This window comes from Macrobrachium rosenbergii, chromosome 19 (genome assembly GCF_040412425.1).
Source record: "Macrobrachium rosenbergii isolate ZJJX-2024 chromosome 19, ASM4041242v1, whole genome shotgun sequence".
NCBI classification, from domain to species: Eukaryota; Metazoa; Arthropoda; class Malacostraca; order Decapoda; family Palaemonidae; genus Macrobrachium; species Macrobrachium rosenbergii.
In genome coordinates this window covers 22,463,362-22,486,791 of record NC_089759.1, presented here as the reverse complement: position 1 = coordinate 22,486,791, position 23,430 = coordinate 22,463,362, and the positions used below count along the sequence as shown (strand labels likewise).

Sequence of the window (23,430 nt, the reverse complement as noted above, 5' to 3'; positions counted from 1 at the left end):
TACAGAGTGCTGATTAGGGGTTGGTGAAGATTTGCCCAAAAGCTTTTGTTGTTTTGACCTAGTTCCAATATGATTCACCACACATCAAGGACTGCCAGGTAAGGCATATGGTTTTATGTTCTCCCTTGACAAATACCTTCACCTATTGTGCTCACTGAAAACAAGTGCTCACCAAAAACTTTAGACATATGAATTACAGAATATTTATGTGGTCACAACTTTTATTAATAATGCCTAGTCTCTTTCTTTACTGATGTAATAGGACAGTGACCTCTCTCTGCAGTTTACAAATAACTGAAAAGACTATCAGAACCTTGTCGGTTAATCCCCTTTAGCTCTTCAGTCTACTCAGTAAGTTTTTAAAAAACCTGTATTCTATTCAGCAAGCAACCACCCAGACCAGACCTGTGTATTAATAGTTATGACTCAGTGGTCTAGTTATACTTATATTTATAAAAATAACCAATTGCAGAACTATCTATAATCCCCCCCACAATTATGAACAGACTCCTGTGCACTTTAATGCTGGTGTTCCTTGTACTCAAAGATGCTGTGTATGACTCAATCTACTAACACCACTAAACTATTCAATAAATATGTGAAAATGCAAACTAGCATTCCAAAAATAACAACATAATCTACATACCGCGGGCGCTCAGAACGTCTTGTGCGATCTAATCTTCTATTACGATCTCGGTCTCTATCACTGTCATCATCACGGTCGTTGTCAATTGGTGAACGAGACCTGAAATGAACAGACTCAATACTACTGTACAAACAAAAACAAAGCACAAGACTGCAAAGAAGGAACAGAACCACTAAAGAGGAAAATCATTACTTACTCTTAAAAGGCATATAATATGAAACAATTTCAAAGTAATTTGTGTTTTTCTTGGGAATACACCAGAGCCTTTTATATAAGAGTATCCCTCCGCAAGAGCTGGTGTCAGTTAAATTTCTTTGGCACATACAACATGAAATGAAATCTTGATTCTTGTCAAGATTAGCAGATCTCGTACAGATTTCCCACCCCATCCTCCCCTTCAGGTTGATGGAACTTTGCTGTATGATATCCCTTAAGTAATGCAATGCAAACACCAACTTGCACTTCCAAAACGTTGCTTGCACAATTGACGTGTGGGATAAATTGCGCGTAAACGCCAAAGATGTAGCGACCGCTCTTATCTCATGGGGTTTTACCTTGTAAGCGGAGAGGGAGTCTTCGCTCACCAAGGAACGTGCTTCCGAAATCAAGTTCCTGAGAAAAAATGCCAGGGCATTCTTAGACAAGGATCGAGAGGAATATTTCACATAACACCAAAGGTTCCTTGAAGTACCACAAATGTCCTTCGTTCTGTGAAGATAAAACTTAAGGGCCCTTACTGGACAGAGTTCTTTCTTCTTCAGACAGAACGAGGCCATGGATTCGATGGCGATTCAATCTTAGCTAAAAAGTCTAAGGAAAAGGAGCAAACTGCATTCCCCGAGAAAATCCAATATTTCTATCCAAAGCATGAATTTCACTTGATCTTTTGGCAGTGGCCAAGGCAACCAGAAAAAGTTTTCCTGGTTAGATCCCTGAAAGAGATAGAGTGCATGGGCTCAAAATGTGAACTGGACAGCCACTTTAGTACCAAGTCTACATTCCAGGACAGCAAAGGTTTTTCTCTAAGCTTTGTGGTATCAAAGGACTTAATAAGGTCGGACAAATCCCAGTTAGGCAATAAGTCCATTCCCTTATGGCTGAATACCGAGCTAAGCATAGCTCTGTAGCCTTTAATGGTAGAGGTGGAAAGTCCTTTAGTGGAACGTGGGAACAGAAGATAGTTCACTGTTTCTGCTACAGAGGTACTAGAAGAGGACACGTTATTTCGTCTGCACCAAGACCTGAAGATGGACCATTTAGCCTGGTAGACATTATCTGATGACTCTCTTCTACACTTTGCAATCGCATCTGCAGCCTCTTGAAAATCCCTTCTTTTGGAGCAGTTGCCTAACAGTTTCAATCCTGTTAGGGCCAGAGAAGACAAGTTTTGGTGGAACCGTCAGAAGTGAGGTTGCCTGAGAAGCTGTTGCCTCTGTGGCAGCAGTCTTGGGAAGTCCGCAAGAGGTTCTAGCAGATCCGGGAACCACTCTTTTGCTGGACAGAAGGGGGCTATCAAGACTATGGGCAGGTTTTGATGAAACCGGAATTTGTTGATGACTTGTCTCAAAAAAGTGAATGGGGGAAAGGCATACAGATCTTTCTCCGACCAGTCTCAGTTGAAGTCTTCCCAGGTGAATTTGTTCCATGGACGAGAGGGTATCTAGAAGACTCATCCATTGATTGGCCGAGCAAAAGTTTAGTTCCAGAAACTCTTCCACTGTCTGGATACACTTTTCTATTCTCTTTGGGACTGGAAAAACCTGAAAATCACGAGAGTTGATTGTCATTCCTAAATAAGGAAACTCCTGAGGAGGCGTCAGGAGAGACTTGTCCTGATTGATGAGAACACCCAATTCTTGGGCCAAGAGAAGAGTTGTGCGAATGTCCTCCGTACATTGGACTTTTCAGCAGGAACGTAGAACCAGTCATCTAGATATAGGGAGATCTTTATCCCCATCAAATGAAGCCATTTCACTAGGGGAGCCAATACCCTGGTGAACACTTGTGGTGCCGTCGAGAGACTGAAGCACAGAGCCAAAAATTGGAACACCTTGCCATGAAACAAACCTGAGGTACTTTCTTGAAGTCGGATGCACTGGAATGTGAAAGTACGGGTCCTGCATGTTGATGGATGCCATCCATTCTCCCTGGCGAATGGATGCAAGGACCGATTGGTTTGTTTCCATCTTGAATGCTGTCTTTTTGACAAAGACATTTAGAGCACTTACGTCCGAAACAGATCTCCAACCCCCCGATGACTTGGGCACTACAAAGAAACTGTTGTAGAATCCCGGAGAGTGAATGTCCTCTACTACCTCTATGGCTTCTTTCTGAACAAGAGACTTGACATCTAGCAAGAGAGTAGCAAATCTCTCTGAGACTGGAGAGTAAGCGGTCAATTCGACAGGCTTGCAGATTAGAAGAGGTTTGTTTATAAAGAGGATAGTGTAGCCCTCCTTCGGGACAGTCTATCTAGGATTCCGCTCCCTTTTGTTCCCACCGTTTCCAAAGGTGGAGGAGCCGCGCTCCTATCTGACTACGGAGGACTATGACTTCATTTCTTGGAGAAAGACTTGGAGGAGGACTTCTTGATGGAACGTCATGGGAAACGGGTATATGTTCTGATTCTAGTATGTGTTCTAGAACGTGAGCTCTGAAAGGGAGTAGGTTGCAGTGGAGACGAAGATCTGGGAGGAAAACTCGAAGAATCCTTGGGGAGCCTCGCAGACTGGGAGAGCAGGTCCCGAGTGTTCTTTTTCTGCAGGTCAGAGGCATACTACAGCCTGGGGAAAAAGGTACGTCTTGTCCAAGGGGGAGAAGGGGAAGGCCGATCTCTGAGTAGTGACGCCTTCCGAAGTAAAAGAACACCAAAGCTCTCTTTTCATAAGCACACCCATGGTGTACAGACTAGCTAACTCCTGCGTGCTATCGCAAACGCCCCTGTCAATACAGGAAAGAACTCCTAAGAGATCCAATGAGATTTCTTGAGGTAACAAGGAGCAATCTCTAAGCTTGCGTGCTAGTGCATCCACCGCCCAGTCTAGGAAGCTCATCGCTTTGAAAACCTTAAAAATATTCTTGAGATGGTGCGCTAGTTCCGAAGCTGAAAACATAATTTTGGCTGAGGAGAAAGCTGATCTCCTAGCAGAATTGATAAGGCCGGAGATGCCTCCCTGAGAGGAGGCAGAGGCTCCCAGTGAAGGAGCTTCTCTGGTTGCATAAACCTGTAGCTCGATCTGGACAACTTGGAAGGCAGGAAACAAAAACCTGCTTTGCCTTGTTCCCTCTTCTCAGAAAACCACCCTTCTATTCCCTTCAGTGCCTTCTTCGCTGAAGAGGAGAGAACCAAATTTGGTAACCTCGAAGAACCAACTGAGGGGGCTTCCATAAAAAAAGAGTCAAAGCAGGAGAGGAGGCAGTAGCTGGCAAAAAGAAGCTTGGAAAAGTCGCCAGCAGGAACCTCAACAAAGCAGAGTATGACGATGAAGGAGCATCTTGATCTGGAACAACCTCTTCCTCAGAAGAAACAGGAGAAAGTGATAAGCCCGCTGTCATCTGAGCTGTAGGAGGAGCCTTCTGAAGTAAACTGAGAATATTATCCAGTTTTCTTTGAATCAGGTCAACTGAAGGAGGAACAGTGTCCAAGACAACACTACCATGAAACGGTGGAGGAGCAGGCGCCAATGGGCGCTCGGGGCCCATAGAGACGGGAGCCAGTACCGATACCTGATGGCCAACGGGCGCCAGTGGGCACTCATCCGCAACTGGGAGCTTGAGCGCTTCAACGCTGGTTGCTGGCCACTTGGGTGTTGATTGTAGAGATGAGGGTGCTGGATGCGCAACTCCTGATGAAGTACAGTAGGTCCTTCATTCAACGAAGAATTTCTACGTGCCACATGGTGCTTTGGCGCCGATTTACGACAGTCGTCAGAAGAAGCAGAAGAGAATTGTTCTGGGCTATCCCAGTGACTGCATGAGGGGTGTGCTGAATCCTTGCCCTTCTTATAAGGAACAGGAGAAGAAATCTCAAAACCCACTGCACGCCTTTTCAGCAGGCGTGACTTGTCCGCATAGCGCCGTGCGCACCTGGGACTAAATTCTTTGGAGCTGGAGGACATACAGTGAGCATTCACTTGAAGGCCTTTCCAACGGTCTTTGGTTGCAGTCTGGGATTCATCAACAGACTGAACTGAGGGGGCGACTGCTTGGGGGCAGACCCCACCGACCTCCCTTAGGCTACCAGTTTGACTCTTCCCAGGTGCTGGGGAGTATGTCAAGGACCTTGGCCTAGGAGAATCTGATGGGCCAAGCAGCCACCTCCTCCACTACCACTGTACTTGCACTGGGCGCCACGGGGTGCTCTGACCCACTCTTATCCATTCACACTTTCACTGATAACACTAATTTAGGGATCGACTGCAAAATTAACTCAAAGTGAATGTCGATTTTCGACTCCAGACTGACGATGGTGTTGGGGTCGGAAACGTGAGAGGCAGGTAAAGGAGACGGAACGGGATCGGAAGAAATTACAGGTGCAATTGCATCCGACTTAGTGGATGAATCCTGACTAGCTGAAGCTTTACTAGATTCCCTAACAATAGCTTTCCTCTTCCTATCTCTAGCTAGTTTCTTAAGATGTGAATCTAAAGTCTTCCACTTCTTTAAATCCCAGTCGCTACACTCCTCACAACATAAATCCACTGAACATGTTTGTCCCCTACATTGAACACAAACAGTGTGAGAGTCGTACGATTCTTTAGTCAGTCTAGTAATGCAGCCTTTGTTACAATACCTAATACTAGAACTACTAGTGTCAGACGTCCTGGAAAATTCTAAGACAAGTTCAAAAAACCGGCAAAAAGTTGTAAACCAATGATCAAAACTCACCTAACACTATCTTAATTAGGCTATGCTGAAAGGCTACGAAAATAAATACTTCACCAACCAAAGATACAGCAAACAACCAGCAGAGTATAAATTTCAAAATTCAAGCTGCTGCCAACCATAGTCCTCCAACTGCAGCTGGCAGAAACAAATTGAAGCAATTGCTATGTTGTACCTCTTCTTCCCCTAAAGTGGGGGGGGGGGATGTCGCCATAACCAAAACAAACTAGCATGACCCGCAATTTCAAAATTTTAAGCTGCCGTTAAAAGAAACCAATAGCTATGTAATGACTGGGTAAGTTAGTTATATAAAAATATATTTTAATAAAAAAATACAGTAATTTGTCAATAAACAGTACTGCTATACAAAAAAAAAAAAATAAAAAGTGATAATTTTAGATATAGCCCAAAGAAAAATCCGCAAATTAGTGAAAATTCCCCCGCGGACAAGTGAATGATGTGTTCCGAGAAAATCCACCACAAAGTGAACTGTGGATATGTGTCACGCGTAAAACTAGAGGGGCACTGTAATACAGTAATAGGACATTTTGTAAAGCTATGATACTTCAATTCCTCACCAACACAAAAATTGGTAGAATAATAGTCATTTTGGCATTTTTCCTTATGGAAAAATGTATTTACTGTATACAAGTAGTTAAATTTATTAATATGGCATCCTATAAATCATACCTTCCCAGGGTAATTCAGTGTTACATCTGGGAGGCTGATCCTCACCTTGAGAATTTAACAAAGGTAAGACATTCAGAATGCTGCATCTATCTTAGAAGGCAGCTCCCTAATGAACTGTGTATTAACTGTACCAGTAACAGTATCAAGACCTGTATAATCTTCTAAATCATTAGTTTTGTTTTGAAGGTGTTCTGTTCCAAGTTCTTGGGCACTGAGGTTAAAGGCTCGCTGTGCATGCATTATTCACCAGAGCTTAGCCTATGCATTTTTTTTTTTTAATTTTCAGACTCCCAGTTTTCAACACTTCATGTAAATACATGGATTCCAAATGGCAGTAAAAGACAATATAAAGCTGGCTATCTTATACAGGATTATTGTAAATTTGGGGACATTTGCTGCAAGGCAAGACAATTTTTTTATTCTAGTAGTCAAGTATAACAAGAAGCTACTAAATATAATTAAAAAGGACACTGACACTGACACCAATATTCTCTCCACTGCTGGATGGCCTATGATTGTCTGTTCCAAACGATACAAGTAGATGTTTCTTCACAGCATAAATTCAGAGGACCCTGACGCTGGAGTCACACCAATGATCCAGAAAAGGGAGTGGTGTGATACCAAGAATTAGTACCTCTTAATGGTAGAAGAAAAAATAATTTTGTTGGGTACCTGACCACTGCTTATTTCAAACTGTATCATCCTAATCCACACCTGACCATGTATTTATACAATCACAGCTCTATTTTCTCATTAATCAAGATAATAAATCATAAGCAGTGCTTGAATTATCATTTATATAATATGTACCCTAAAAGTAATACAGTACCAGGCAAGGCTTCAGAAATACTAGTGCCTGATGTCAAGATCCTTCCCTGTATTTTAATTTTTAATCTACAGGCAGTCCCCTGTTTATGACGTTCCGGTTTACGATGCATGTTCTGGAGTTACGACGCGTTGTACGCCGATCCGACGGAAGAAATATGGCTCCAAAACGGCAGAATAATCAAAATTTGGAGTTTTTTTTATGAAAAACTCAATAAAAATGCAGTTTACATCGTTTTCAATATACCCAAAGCATTGTAAGTAAGGTTTTCTTAGGATTTTTGACGATTTTTCGGTTTACGACGCGGCGGAAAAACGGAACCCCCGTCATAAACCGGGGACTACCTGTATGGTGCTTCAAATCAGGCTAAGCAGGGAAGTTTGACTACACCAAGATGATTATGGAACAGCACCCTAGGTTAGGCTAAGATACATACCAGAAATCACCTTTAATACATTTCCCTGCCTTGCAAATTTTTAGATGATTGTTACTTCTGACATGGATGATTATATCGTGATTTATGCATTTCCTACCTTTCTGTCATACGCACAGCACTTTTTTTTTTTTTTTGCTACTAAAAAAACACAGGGGTTTCCACTAGGCTCCATATATGGCAAGCTTAACCCCTTAATGGACAGATCCCCTCAACAGAGGATCTAAGACAGGTTTTGGGTGGTGGACAGATCCCCTCTGAGGAGGATTAATATTGCGCACCAGTATATTTGCTAAAAATTGAGCGGTTTATCTTCTTACAGAAGCAAAGATTGTAAAATAGTGTAGTGTGCCTGCATCTCTGTCTGAGCAGCGAGTGCTTAGGAACCAGGAACTAGGTAGGAACCTGGCATGGGCTCTAGCTCTTAAGCAACCACTTTTCAATAAATCTGGAAAAAGAGCAGTTCATCTGCTTACAGAAGCAGAGATTTATGATTTTCTCAAAATTCTAAGGGTCCATATCCCCAATATATGATTTTGTTTATTTATGTTCCCCCTTTATTCCCTTGTTTTTTTTTACAATCCCTGCTTCTGTAAGCAGTTAAACTGCTAATTTTTTCACTGTTTTCCATGATTCAATAAATATTTGATAGGCTAAATCTGTGCTGATCTTGAAATTACGTAATGCAGTGAATTTGGACCCCTAAACTAGAGGATTACCGGGTTCAGGTTTATTTTAGGCTCGGGAAAATTTATGGTAACTCTATATAATTTATTAGCTCTGCGCCCGTTTTTACCTTTTCAACTTTTTTTTTCTACACTTTTAAGGCTTCTGATACTGGCGGTGCATCTGTTTGTTGTCGGCCAAATGGAATGTCCCTTCGCCGTGTTTAGTACTGGCCCGGGGGGTGTTGGGTACCCATCCGTTAACAAGTAATTGCACTTGCCGGACGGGATATGAACCATTCGAAACAGACGTAGCCGTGCTCTGTCTTGTGAAGATCGCGTATGGGAACCACTTGTTGGATGGACTTCAGGGGTTAATTACAGGATAATTACACTCAAGCACCAAAAATTAAAGGTAAATTCATAATTAGCAACCAAAAACCTGCAGAAAAAGTTAGGCTAGAAGGCAGTTGCCGCTGCAGAGCTACTATATAGTTCTACCAAAAAAAAACTTTTACTCCATACGTTTTTTCGTCTGGAGGTGGGGGTACGGCATTAAAACATGCTCCCTTTGATCGCAATTCTACCTGTCATAATGCACATGGAAGAGATCACTTCACACTGATGACAACCTGGGTTCACCATAGCTACCATAACCAAAGCTAGAACTAGCCTAGTATGACATACGCTAGAAAACCACCGAACTGGCTAACTTGGGTTAACCATCCACACTGGTTAGGCTACGAATCTTGACTCCTCACCATAAGTTTGCCTAGTAGTAGCCCTACCGTGGTCCTAGCCTAACCGTGAGGGCACAAGAAACTAAATTCTTCAACACACTAAAACCACTTCGGTTTCGTATTCAGGCCTAGTCACAAATACATGACGTTTACACTAAACCAGTCTTGCCTTGTTAACTCAGGCTAACTGGGTATCGGCTCTTATCAGCCGAACCGACTAGCCTGCGGTTGGGTATTTACCGGGAAATCTAGAGTACGTTATGTCTTCTTCAACTTTTGAATTGCAAACACTGCAGATGGCTCTAATGTTAAATATGTTAACATAATTACAGCCTGATATGTTCACTACATAATTAAGCCAGTTGTATCAAGGCAAACGTCATCAAACGCCGAAAGCAAATTTGGTAATCATCACCTTTCATAGTAAATTTAAGAACATGTTTAACATTTCCAAGATTACTGTATAGTTTTCAACTCTTCGTATATTTACCTATCACGAGATTCGGAATTGTAGTCAAGATCTTCTTTTCCCGACATGATGAATTGGGATAAAATTGAGGGTTCCTTCGTACTATCAAGGAACTCGTCTACCACATACAGACTGGGTGACGTCATATACCAACAAACAGACCAGAGATGGCGTCAACAAATGTCCGATTCCCCTTCCTCGCGTGTTACTTTTTAAATAAATGTGCCTCAGCGTTATCACAGGAAAGAGAGAGATTCATATCATAGTTGATTTTTGTTAATCTAACACTTTGAACTTAAATATAAACAATGTACATCTGTCCGCGATATTCATGAGGATATTGAATATATGATCCATGGGCATGTATGAACGGATTCAGAACGAACATTATTATTAACCGGTGCGGTGTAATGAAAATGTAATTGGATTTATTTCCTTCGTCCAAGGACATTCAGACAGCCAATCTGTGGACTGTAAGCAGAGATGAATACTAATTACATATAAAACTATATATTTCATCACATAAAGAGTATTTGTTTAAAACATGTAAACAGAATGAATGACATGACTAGCTGGACAATCATTATCGCATAGCCGGCGCAGTGACATTTTCAGATGGTATTTTGTGCGTCTCTTAAATATTTCACATAATTGTTCACCTGCGCTTGGGTACTTGGAAACGTAGTCAGAAGCGATGAATAGCAGACCTACAGTAATCAGGCATCTCTACATGAAGGCATATCCATTTCTTCAATTTTGAGGGGTTATCAAAGTGCAATGGTCAATGTGTCTCGACTGTGATTCCTATGTAGATACAACACAAAGTGCCTTATCTTGGGCTGCTTACAAGAGTGATCAGTCTACTTATCTCTTATATCTTTATTATGGTACACTTTAAACCTGAAATTTCCTTCACGAAGAGAGAGAGGATTGAGAGGGCGCAGTGGAGTTCACAGCGGTTGTTCAAACCAACTTTTGTCGCCTGTCAATGATTAATTCAGTTTGGATCACTTTCTGTTGTTCCTGAATTTGAGCCGTGTTTAAAATTTCGCGGCCAGGCAATGATGTGAAGTCATCGCTATTTCTTTTGTTAATGCAGTTTTATTATCTACTGATTATTTTGGAGTATTTTTACCAATTCTTTAAAGATCTTATTCATCAACTCGTTCTTTAAATCCAAATATTTGTACATACAGCTGATAAAGTATGTCAAAAATATAAAAATTAGATATCTGATTCGTCGCGGGGTCATGATCATGATAGCTTTTAACTTTAAAAACACTTTCACTAGAAGTTAAAATTCTAGTGTGATTGTCGATTTTTCGAGAACATCGTATGCTTCCTTGTAAAGAATTCAGACATCAAACTAAATTCTAGATTTTTTACTATTGATTGTGTGAACATATTTTCCAAATTTTTATTGTGAAATTGGTAGTAAGTTCTTTCTCTAGATGTCTGGTTAATTTTACCCCTTCAGAGGCTGTTAATGACTTGTGTTATTATGAAAAATAAAAAGAACTCCTTACTTTATGAAAGCATTGCAAATCTAGAGCCAAAAACGTGACCAATGCCATTTCCAAGCCAGTATCGGTGCGTGCTGTTATAGTATATATTCGTACGAGCTTCTTCGCAAAGTTCTAGTTTCTTTTACTACAAGGTGGCTTATATTTGCAGATCATGTGTCATAAGCGCACTGTGGGTGGTACCAGTTTTTCTTTGCATCATCTCTTCTTCGTTGTTTCTTTTAATTTTCGTCCATTTCCTATGGTCTCTTCCTACCAGTCTAACATATTTAACTTTACTTGTTTCAGTTTAGTAATCTTACTATAATAAAAAGAGATTATTCAGACAAACCATACGAGTCTTGAAATGTTACTCTGTGGTGTTGTTTAACTCGTCATCATCATCAGCTCCAACGAGGTGTAACACATAGGGCATTCATGAAATTCCACCGTTCATATCTTTCTTGTGCTGTATTTTCACAAACCTCCGTTCATCTTCAGCCTCCCGTCTCTTAGCTCTTATCGAAGCAGAAGTGTGGCTCCCAGCTCTTCTGGTGCTTACCGGAGCCCAGCTGACAATATCACATACTACTTTCCCCGAGTTGTGAGAAAGACTTGCCCTATCCACTTCCATCTACCTTTCATCACTATTTCATCTGTATATTTTATGTCTGCCAAGTTTCTATCAGTACTCCAATCTAATCCTTCTCTTCCATCTCCAACTACCTTTTCCATAATAAAATCTATGAGAGGGTCTAACAGCAAGGGCGGGGTAACTCCCGTTTACTGCAAATTCACTTGATAAGACCCACCAACAACAAAATCATCTACTTTGTCCATGGATAAATAAAATTAGCTTTTCATTATTGGGACTGCTGTGGAAATGTAAGACCTTCCATACTACTCTGTAGACACTGTCAAATGCCTTCTCAAAATCAGTTACTGCCAAGATTTTCAAATTTCATACAATGCTACACGTCTTAACACTATTTGTATGTACAACTCCCACACCTCCTAAACCAGCTTGTTCATCTCATTAAGAATATGTACACAGAAGAATATTTTCATTACAACTGACACAAGTGCAATCACTTGAGTTACTTATGACTCTCAGTTCAAAATCATCAGGCTTTCTTTCTTCATTCCATTTTCTGCACGACAGTCCACTTGTAATACCAGTGCCACTGGGAGAACACATGGCTTAGTCTACATCATCATTGTTTGTCCAAACATTCTCACTTCTCTTTTTCTTCATTTAACTTCTTTGTCTAAGACCTAACACTTAGCACATTCTACGTTGTGTTCCTCTCCTCCCTGAAATTTGTCTGAACGTACCTTTGCAAAACATTTTGTTGATTCTTTACTGTAATCCTGGTCAAGTTCAATGTCAGATGTTTCTGTCTTGTTACCACATATCCACCTACTCCTTTTCCAACAGATTGACATACATTCTTATGTTCAATCAGCCCTCCTTGATTGTCTGTCCCTTCTCAGATAAGGTTTCTAGAGCTGTGTAACTCTTTGGACATTCAGTTGTCAAAGCCTAGCAATGGACATCTTCAAGATGTTTTATTGTATTAAACCTAGATACTCTGTCAACTATTTTGTTGAGTGCTCTTAATTTCGGCTTGAGTTTAGCAATGACAAATTGGTGATCACCACCAACACCTTTTCTACATTTCAGCATTCCTGTTCTTTTTCTCTCTTGATTAGTGGCTACGTAATCTATTTGGTCTTTATAACTGTTATCTAGAGATGTCCAAAAGTCTTTACAGATGTTCTTTTGTTGGAAAATGAGTAACTCTGATTAGCAAATTATTTTCATCACAAAAATAAATTCCACCCCAATTTCAATTGTAATGTCTCCCAAGCATTCCTTGCCCAGTATACTGTAGTATATCTTCCACGCTGTCATTTTTCTTACAACTTCTGCATCCACATTGCCTACAATAATCTTAATATCTTTACCATTTCACTTATAACATTCTTGAATCCATCTCTCCAACTTGAGTCAGGGTTCTTATATTTCAATATCCTATTTACAGATTATCCTTAGTATTCAATTCTTGGCACCCCATATGCCTAGGACTGGGGCCATTTCTAAACAGTGCTTATCCGACAAAGGTAGCAGAATCCATGGAAGATTTATTGGACACATACAATAATGGATATACAGGTCCTGGTAGCATGCAATTCCTAGCTACCTAAGGTCAATGACCCATGACAGTGCTAATCAGTTTTTAAACATAGCCATCCACAAGAAGAAACAGCACTCAAGATCATCCGGCTGCCAATGACTTCTGGTACTCATATTGTGAGAGGCTACAATTTTCAGTTGCTGATCTAGCTTTAATATGATAAAGTGTCACTTTAAAAGGCAGCAGTTGCTCATACCCTGAGCTAGGGACCCTAATCCAGGCACTACCAGCTGGGCCAGCTGGACCTGGTGCTCACTAAAGGGCAGGGACGCAACTCCCTGATGGTATATACATACCCTAGTTACCCAGTTAAAATACATAATAATAATAATAATAATACAGGTAATAATAATAATAATGTATCACTCACAGATGTTGCAATACCATGGGACACCAGCGTAGATGAGACAGAAAGAGAAAAAATTGCTAAGTATCAAGACCTGAAAATTGAAATAAGAAGGATCTGGGATATGCCAGTGGAAAGTGTACCCATAATCGTAGGAACACTAGGCATGATCCCAAGATTCCTGGAAAGGAATCTGGAAAAATTAGGTGCCGAAGTAGCTCCAGGACTCATGCAGAAGAGAGTGCTACTAGAAACAGCGCACATAGTGAGGAAAGTGATGGACTACTAAAGAGGGAGGCTGCAACCAGGAACCCCATACTATAAAAACCACCCAGTCAAATTGGACGACTGTAATAAAAAAAATCATAATAATAATGAGAATAACAAAAATGATGACGCTGTCAGAGACCTACTAAACATGCTCTGACTGCACACTTCACTGGTACTTATTAACAACTAACTTAAAAATACTGTATCAAATATTTCTGTTACAAATATTAATGCTTTCATTTCAGTGATTTATGCACCTACACATTAGCATATAACATTCAAATAGCAAGAAACCTAAGGCCCATTCAATTACACAGAAGTATATTGAACATAAAAATGGGAACAACTATTAAGTTTAAATGTTTCATTTTTCTTACCTTTCACTGCATTTCATTCCCCTATATTTGCACTGCGAAAAGTATTTACTGGGTTAGATTAAGGACTAATAAAACAAAAGAACATAGACTGGATGGTTCATTCGTATGTAAACATATTCTATAAAAACTTCATTTTAAAAGGCACTAAAACTTCATATTCCATTTCTATAATATCCCCAAATACAGAACAATATCTAGGTATCCTAAAAGCTTTAGAATAATGCAGTATTTACATAATTTCATTCACAGAATCTGTTCAAATCAAGAATTTGAAATTTTACAAACATTTTCTAAATTTCATGAATGAGACAAGTTTAAATTAAATTTAATCAATACTGTAACAGGGAAAAAATATTCCACCACTTTTTATATTTATGAATGAGAGAAGCTTAAATTAAATTTAATTAAGAAAAGGGCAAAAGTATTTCATCACTTTTACAGTTTAAGTTTCACAAAGTAATATAAAAAAAATCTATCCCTTTTCCTCTTCTAATGAGAGTTTTTAGGCTTGATCTGGGACTGATGTTAGTTGGGGGTCTGGTGTCGATAAAAAATCATCTTGATCTATTTGAAAATGCTCCATATTTTGTACAAGCTCATCGGGTGAATCTTCCACTAAGACATTTTCAGTATTGTTTTTCAAATCAATAGTCTGTTCATTACAAATTACCTGGTCATCCTGGGGTAATGGGATTTGTGCATCTACTGGTTCTGCTATATCTGTAGACAAATTCTCATTCTTTGGTAGTGCATTGTTTTCTGTGAGAGTGACCTGAGTTGGAATATTCAGAACTGGCTCCTCCAAAGTCATAGAAATATCAAGATACTGACCATCTAGCTTTTCTGGTGGTTCAATGTGCTCTTTAATGTTTGTGTCACTGACAGCAACATCTTGCTGTAGAACCTCACTTCTCGGTAAGGTATCTTTTTTTGGAAGTAGAGATGCGATTGGCGAAAGCAGATTCTCAATATCTAATTGCCCAAAATTCTGAAAATATACAAAGAAAACTGAGATTGCCATGTTATCACTGAAATAAAGACTGATTCTGTTGCATCATTATATTTCTTGCTTAACAACTTACAGTAGTAAGGTACTGTAGTCCTTTTTCCTACTACAACAAAAGCCAACAAACTCTATAGATTTAAGCTATCTACCTCAAGGTTTTGTTGCAAAGTCAGTTTACATCAATCAATCAGTCAGTCTACTCAAAGTTTTGAAATTATCCAGGAACAAAATATGAACAGGATTTTAAAACCATCTAGGAACATTTGGACCCTTTGACTGTTTGGTCCTTCAGTGAAACAGGAAACACTATTGAAGTTCATCAGAATACATAACAAACCATCTGTAACTTAACTTTACAGAGTGCAAAATACTGTACAGTATATGAAATTTTAAAAATTGGAACAACTTTTGTTTGAGCCCTCATTTCACCAAATGAATAAGTATCCTCTTGAAAGCTACAATGTTTATATTACATCAATATACTCACAACCCACTTCTTATTCTACAGAAGTTTAAACCTACTGGCATATCTGTAAAGAGAGTAATCAAATTCACTGACTGACCTGTAGGTACCACTAGGCTACATGTAGCACAAAGGTGAACCAGTCTTCTAACAGACATAATTCTTTGAGCAATCTTAGTTTATATTATCTGAGCCTCAAGATGCATTAAGGATGGCAGAGAGGTGGAACCACTAATCTGCTATCAGTGAAATATTATCAAAGCATAACAATACCAGAAAATCACTTCTGATTACGTAACATTCTGTAAGGTACACATCAAATGTCTGGAGAGGCTGAATCTTATCTAAAGGTGTTGTCATGTCTACCTCTTGATGTACTGTATCTGTTCGGCCACTCCTCACTGTGTCCCTCCTGTATCAGTAATCTCGACTTAAAGCAACCAATTTCTCATCAGGTTTCTTCAAGCCACAGTCTGCTTGGTCATTTAGCAAAGCTAGAGTCATCCCTTGCAGGTCTTCTTTCTCCAAAGCTTATACCATGTCCCTAATACTCTGACATGTGGCCTTGGCCTATACAGGGAACTGGAGTGTTCAATAGCAATAATGTCCATCACAGTTCAAGCACTAACTCCTTAAGTTACCTTAATCACTCCATCTGACTAAGGAGGGTAGCAATCATGCATAAATTCAGCATTAATGTGAAATTTTTCAAAATAGATACCACTTTTGGGTTTTCTATCTACTGTATTATGTAACTTTATCCTTTCCCTCACCCCAGTTATTCCTTAAACCCAATATTATCCATAACCTTTTCAGTATGTCTATAAAACTGAATTATACATTTCTTCTTGAATCCCTTTGTAAGTTATACTGTCAGTAATTGCAATCCAATGCATCACATCTCCATCTCCAATGGGAATTTTTCATAATTCTTAGCATTCTTTGCATTCAGATCTTCCTAAACTACACCAACCACCACACATAACTAAATATGCAATTAATTCTAACAGACTGCCTTTTCTTTAGAGAAATTCAACATCACAGTTTTCAAGAAATTCTGTTCTAGCTGTAACAAAATTAAGTAACTGTCTTCAGAATCATGCAGTTGATTCACCAGAAATTCAAAATTCAAACTTGGTGCAAATACTTTCATGAGTCTTATTTTCCTTTGTTATCTACCTTAATGTTATTTACTTCTCATTTATAGTGTCTTCTTTCTTCTGAATTTCTTTTTCATGTACTGAGTTGCTTTACTTAATGGTGGTCCTTGCAGTTGTAATTCAATTTATTTACAATCAAAACACGCATAACATTATTATCTTTCTCAATAAGACTAAAATCCAGCTTTTCCATCTACAACTGTACCTCAGCTAATAATAATAATAATAATAATAATAATAATAATAATAATAATAATAATAATAATAATAATAATAATAATAATAATACTGTCAATCAAGAAAAATCTTGTTAAAAATATAAAGGAAAACCAACACCTGAAAAGTCAAGTATCAATAATAATAAAACGTGTCAGGGGACATTCGGATTGTGAATGAGGGCCCTAGCTGATTAATAGGTTTGTGATGAAAAAGTCTGCAGTAAGCATGCTCTAGATAAGATCATTACCAATTTAAAATTTATGGATAAACATATATATATTGTACAATACCTCTCTCTGAAGCTTAGCAACAGATTCCCCAGTAATGTGTGACATCTGCTGCAGAGGGAATAACAGCCGCAAACATGAATTAATGTGAGGAAGAACACCCTCTGCAACTACAGAACACAAACGCTGAAAGGCCGCTGCTTCTTTGACTGTGAAACCTGAGCTCTCTAGACGATGGAGTTCTAATAATGCCCCTATAACCTTGGAAGGAAATAACAAATTGCATTATGCATTTTTTGTAAAGTAACATCAAAATATGCATGAAAGACATTCAACATTGAAAACTTTCCTGATTTTATAACAGACAGCCACTCTTCATTCTTTGTTATGAACTCAACCTAAATAATCACAGTAAATATGAACAATTTTTTTTAAATTAAAGGAGAAAAATAATTTCAAGCAATCACAATGAAAACTGCACAAATCATTCCTCATAATGATTTTACAACAGAAAAACATCAAATACAAAACTGTAAAAGATAAAAAAAACCATGACATACAAAAATTAAAAATTTCACATTAAAATCACGTATGCATTTGGAAATTACGAGAGGAACCAATTCAAGCTATGTGATGCCTGTCTGGATGCAATGATGCTCCAGTAAAATACAGACGCCATTTTCAAAGATCACCACAGATGCAGAGAGGTCTCAGTTTTAAAATAAATACTATCGCATTCCGTGCACAGAGATTAATTCTACATAGGTGGTTTATAAAGACTGCAATTTCTCTATGCTGAGAGGCTAACAGTTAGGGCTGATACTGTGCAACTTTGTGCTTCAATATACAGTACTATACAGTATTTAAAATTTTCAACTAAAAGTGAAAACATTCCTACTTCAGTCTGGTTAGCACTGTTATCCTCATTAAATAAAATGTGCTATTTCAGAGCTCTCTAATGGAATGACACAAAACCCCTCTAAGCCTTCCATGGAAAGTACAACAGAATACTGTATTTGTTACTAAAGTACCATACTTCTACTACCTTTATAAGAGACTGGTTTAGCAATCGAATAACTTCAGAGAGGCTGCTGACTGGGCAACACTGTCGAAGTGTGTTGAAAGCTGCAACCAAACCATTCATATAGTGAGCTAATGGAGGAAATTCCATCAAGGTTAATGGCGGTCGTGTTTTATCCTGAAAAAAAGAAATATATGATTAACAAAGAATTGTCTGCTGGTACTTCAAAAGTTGTGCAGATATACAAAAAGACTGTACTGTATTGTAAAAAGTACTTCCACTTTTCACTTCAATAATCTTTATACTTACGATTGATTTTCACAAATGCTGAACGGTATGTTATTACAATAAAACTTATTTTTCACAAAATCCATCCTTCATAAATACCCAAAATTGAGGTCATGATGTCCCATGATACACCAGGTCTGAAAACTTCAATTACTGAAGAGGCAATAGAATAATGAGTGACATCATACGCACGTGCCTGAGAACCATCTACTTATTTTATAGTGTGGAAAGGGTCTATGGTGTAAGAATGAGTGGACTGGAAGAGGTTGAACAAAGGATGATTCCAAATGGGAGTTGACTGATGGACAGAGGACTATTTGGTGACAGAGGCTAGAAACCCATTGTCCTAAGCATTCTCAAGGGGTACAACTAGAAATTGAATTCCTCTACATTAAACTAATGGTTAGCCCTAACAGAGTAGAGTAAATTGACTAGGTGTTCTTGTTAAACTACGTAATACTGTAATAATGTTTTTATATGTTAAAAGCAAAACTGGGGATTAGCCAATAACACAACCAGGGCATAGTTTTAAATAACCCCAAAACTATATCACAGGGATGATGATACTGCACAAGATGATTAATAGGATGAAGAAGAAAAGGGTACAACAGCTTCAACCACTGGTACACCTTCAACTGTCATGAATGGCCAAAACAAGTATGAGTCCATCCCCTTATACGTAAGTTATGAAGGAAGATGAGATTACAGACATTTTAGCATATTCACATGCCAGCATTCATAATGACTGATACCCAGACATTCCCTCTGAAGGCCAGGGAACTGATATAGCCCCAGCCTCATGTGCTGTCACTTGGAGCTTATCAGCTTTCGCCTCTGAAACCTATGCAAAAGCATTGGAAATTATTTCCCTCTACTAGTATGACACTATTCCTAGAGATACGCTTCTGCTACTTCATGGAGAGAGGGAGCAGAGTTTTTACTTTTAAAACACTCATAAAGGTGACACAACAAATGTATATTTGCACATTTCTAAAAGGTGAAAGGATACTCTATCTTCATCATGCCCTTGACCTCACATGTATGGGGCATGTATGGGGACATCTCAACCACCGTTTGGGTTTTTTTTATAATTGATGGGTTTGTTACAAACAAATCCAGTTTCTGAGGGTAAGTTGTAACATGTCTCCTCATAAAAACTCTTGGTAATATCCGTATATGATATTTTATAACAAAAGAAGATATGAATAAATGCATTGCATACACTATGTCAAAATTAGCCTCTGCTAATTGTCATCACATAATTGCCCCATCCCATCTAGCTATCACACAAAATGATGAAAAAACTAAATTTAAACACTCTAAGATGGCAACAAGCAGAGTTTGTGCAAACCAAATTTTCTCGAAAAGCTTCTTATTAGCAACACATCATCATTTATATCAAAAGTGAGGTATTGTACAAGGCTGCCTTGGGGTAAGAGTTAAGGAGTAGTACCAACTCTTGGTAAGATGATACTGAATGCAGCATGTGTTCTAAAATTAGGCAATACAATATCTATTGGCAGTCCATTCTACAATTATAAATAGTACCTTACTTTCTTCATTATGTAAAAAATCTTAGCTGTATTGCCAATTATATACAATTTGACCAGACAAAAATCCAGAAGGTTGAATTACACAGCACTTTTCATTTGCTTACCACCTACACATGAATGAGTTTCTTGAATCTGTAGTACAATCTCTGGTAATGCACGAAAATTTCAATATTGTTCCTCTCACTGTCCTTCCAAAATCTAAATTGTACAAAAGCACACTTGTCCTTAACATAAAAAGTAACTTCAATCTACTTCCTAAATATCAATCTCATGATTTCTGTGACTCTGAAGCAACACCTTACCTTAGCTTTAAATATGCACAACAGCCCCAAACATGCAAAGCTCTTTTTCTCTTTATAAAATCTAATCTTGTAAAACCAACATTCATTTTTTTATACAAACAAACATTTGTTCTCTTCACAAATCTTGAAATGTATCTCATGGATCCTGAGGTCCCAGACAGCAGAGTCCCACTTTTTGTAAAGTTGGAAAAATTAGCTGTGAAAGATATGGTGGGGTTGGGTAGTGGAGACCTTCATTTTAAGTAATGTATGTTTATGAAATTTTTTTTAAATTCAGATTTGTGTCACAAGCTCATCACTTATTAATATTTAAAACAATAATTTAAGTGGGGAGGACTGAGATGACTGGGATAAAGGATCTATCTGGGAGCTCCTGGGATTGAGATAAGTACTTGTACCCAGGTGATTAGAGAGTCACATCTATAAAGATGCAATCCCTGACAAACTAAGGTTACTCTAAGGAGAAACATAGCAGAGATCAGTACTCACCATTTACAGGAAAAAAACTTATACTGTTTGTGTCCTGAGGGATACTATACAGAAAGGAAAGTTAAGAAGCAGAGACACAAAGAAAACAAACTGCCTGTCCTCAAATGAAGCATGTACTACACATTACTGTAGCTAACAAATTAGTGTCATGTTCCTAACAAAAGGTTTGTGCGTATCTGGCACCTCTACAAGTCTGCCAGAAAAAATGTGAACTGAAGATCTTACTAAAAGAACTGAAGCAGAGAGAAAATAATACATGTACAGCTTACTAATCTTTCATAGTACTGGCACCATTACCTTACTGTATGTGCTAATGAGAATTATCTTTTATCACTACAAAACCAAGTTTCTTTCGGGCTAATCTTGGGAACATGAACACATTCTGGCAAATGGCCAAAAATTGTCTTATTAATTGAGAGCGCAATTTCCATTTATAAAATAATTAAAATCACATTTACCTGTGTTTCAGGTATATATGCAGATGAAACACTCATATGTGGTGCTTCCATCAGAGAAAAACTGCTAAGTGTCTCATCAAATCTGATGTTTGCCACACGAACATCTTTCTCATACTGAACTAAAGCAGCTTTCTGAAAGTAATAAAAAGAAAAATAAACTATAAAATTTCCATGAGTTTTGACAAGTTGCTGTGGTAACACACCCATTACATATTACACTAGAAATTAATAGTTTTCTTCACTTTGTTGTTTAAATTTTACACACCTTTTGCCCTCCAATAAGCTCCAGTAACTTTTTCATTCATTCTTATTACAGTCGACCCCCGGTATTCGTCAGGGATGCATACCACAACCCTCCGCAAATATCTAAAATCCGTGGATACCTGACACCCCTCTAAAAATACTTATAACTGCCTATTTTGATAGTTCAAACACCAAAAAACCCCTTTGAAAATGCTTAAACCTGAGTATTTTCACAGTTTTATCACAAAAAGTGCACTTAAGTCATGAAAATTATTTGAAAATACAGTAATTTGTGAATATTTCTCTATGAAAAATACCGTGAATAGGTGAATTTTCCGCAAATAATGTGTATATATGTTCTTTAGAGAAATCCGCGAATAGGTGAAGCCGCGAATCCGGAACCACAAACAGGCGGGGATCCACTGTATCTAATTTTGAGTGGGATACATTAAACCTTATGCTACATACATATATCCTACCTTACTCTTATCTGGTCATCACCTCTCTTGTGTCATTGCTCTTGATATCACAGGCTTTTGATAGGATCTGGCATAGGGCTCAATAAGTTGAGGCTCTACCGTGCAATTTAATTTCACACAGTAAATTTCTTTTTTTTACTCTTTCTGCTTTATTTCTGTTATAACTGACAGAGCTAATTCTGTCCTTGGCTCTATTTCTGATAGTGTCCCACATGGTTTATCGCCCATAACCTTTTCTTTTCTTATATTCTTTGAAAATATTCTCTGTCCTATCCATGCAGAAAAATCATTTTACGTTTAATATATTATCCTCCTTCCCTTCCATGCCCACTTCAAAAGTTTAATAACATCTATCTTAATCATATGTGATGCTATTAATGCAGATCTACGAGGTATTTTGTATAGGAAAGACATAACTTTCAGTGATTCCACAATCACTTAATTATGAGTGATTTCTTTATGAATATCTGGAGAAAGGGGCAGACAAAACTTTGTTTCATTGCTACAGTCTTTAACGTAATAAATCAAAATTTCAATGACACAACACAGATGAAAAATTTAACATAATTTTCCAGAGTTGTGCAAGTAAAACCAATGAAGATTGCCTAAAATTATTTGCTAAACTTAAAAGAAAAATATTACTTTTAATCAAAACATATACAAACTAAAAATTCATATCAAATTTCAAAAATTACTAGCAACATTTTTGAGTGCTCTTTCACACGACTACCACTATGCTTTGATATGCAAACTCTTGCTGTATAGGTGATGATTACTGTGATTGCTCTTTCAAACTGTAAACATGATAAATAGTACAGCACAAAAGCTTTTAGGTAAACTGTGCTTTTTTTTTTCCTTATGGTGACTCAATATATTGAATACCACTCTTACAAAATAGTTTTGCCTTAAAAAACGACCACTGCTTATGAAAGTAACTTTTTATATTTCAATCCCCTTACCTGGAACAAGGGAATCAAGAGATTTCTGAAATCGGCTCCTATGCGGCTGAAAGACTGACCAAAAAACATACACTGTGCCAAAACGCTCTCTAGATTTGACCCAAGTCCACATTCTAGGTCCTTCTTCACCAACTGGATGAAATGATTGACCTAAAAATGAGTGAATTTAACTGTAGTTTAAGCATACTTTTCCAAAATTAATTCTTTATTACGATATGAATACAATATTATATCAATAAAATTAAAATAAGTTAGTAATACTGCACTTAAATTCTTTCCAAAGATCTACAAATATGTGAACAAACTTTAAGAATGAAAATAGGCAATGGCTTCCTATAATGTTATACTGTATGCACAATATAAAGCACACTTGCTGTGACAAGCAAATAGACAATAGTCATTGTTTATCTGTTATTCCAAATATATACATGAAATATTTCTTTTAAAACAAAATTATTTTATTTCAACAAACCCACATTTTACATTAGCCCTATTCACGATCATCAAGAACCATAGA

The 23,430-nt window shown here is 38.0% G+C and overlaps 2 protein-coding genes across 3 annotated transcripts in view; both read right to left on the bottom strand.

Annotated features, from left to right (window-relative positions):
• LOC136848726 (myelin expression factor 2-like) overlaps positions 1-9,529 on the bottom strand; it is a 32,610-nt gene extending 23,081 nt beyond the window's left edge. Inside the window, 2 exon segments of the mRNA XM_067121262.1 lie at positions 647-745; positions 9,375-9,529. Coding sequence (XP_066977363.1) covers positions 647-745; positions 9,375-9,499 — 224 coding nt within the window. The 5' untranslated portion in view covers positions 9,500-9,529.
• A 4,601-nt stretch (positions 9,530-14,130) lies between these two features.
• Cog8 (conserved oligomeric Golgi complex subunit 8) overlaps positions 14,131-23,430 on the bottom strand; it is an 82,149-nt gene continuing 72,849 nt past the window's right edge. For both annotated transcript variants that reach the window (XM_067121263.1, XM_067121265.1), the window contains exons 9-13: positions 22,914-23,063; positions 21,233-21,364; positions 18,167-18,319; positions 17,185-17,382; positions 14,131-15,034 (exon numbers count right to left, since the gene is read on the bottom strand). In XM_067121263.1, the coding sequence (XP_066977364.1) occupies positions 14,549-15,034; positions 17,185-17,382; positions 18,167-18,319; positions 21,233-21,364; positions 22,914-23,063 (1,119 nt within the window). In that variant the 3' untranslated portion in view covers positions 14,131-14,548. The remainder of the gene's footprint in view (positions 15,035-17,184; positions 17,383-18,166; positions 18,320-21,232; positions 21,365-22,913; positions 23,064-23,430) is intronic.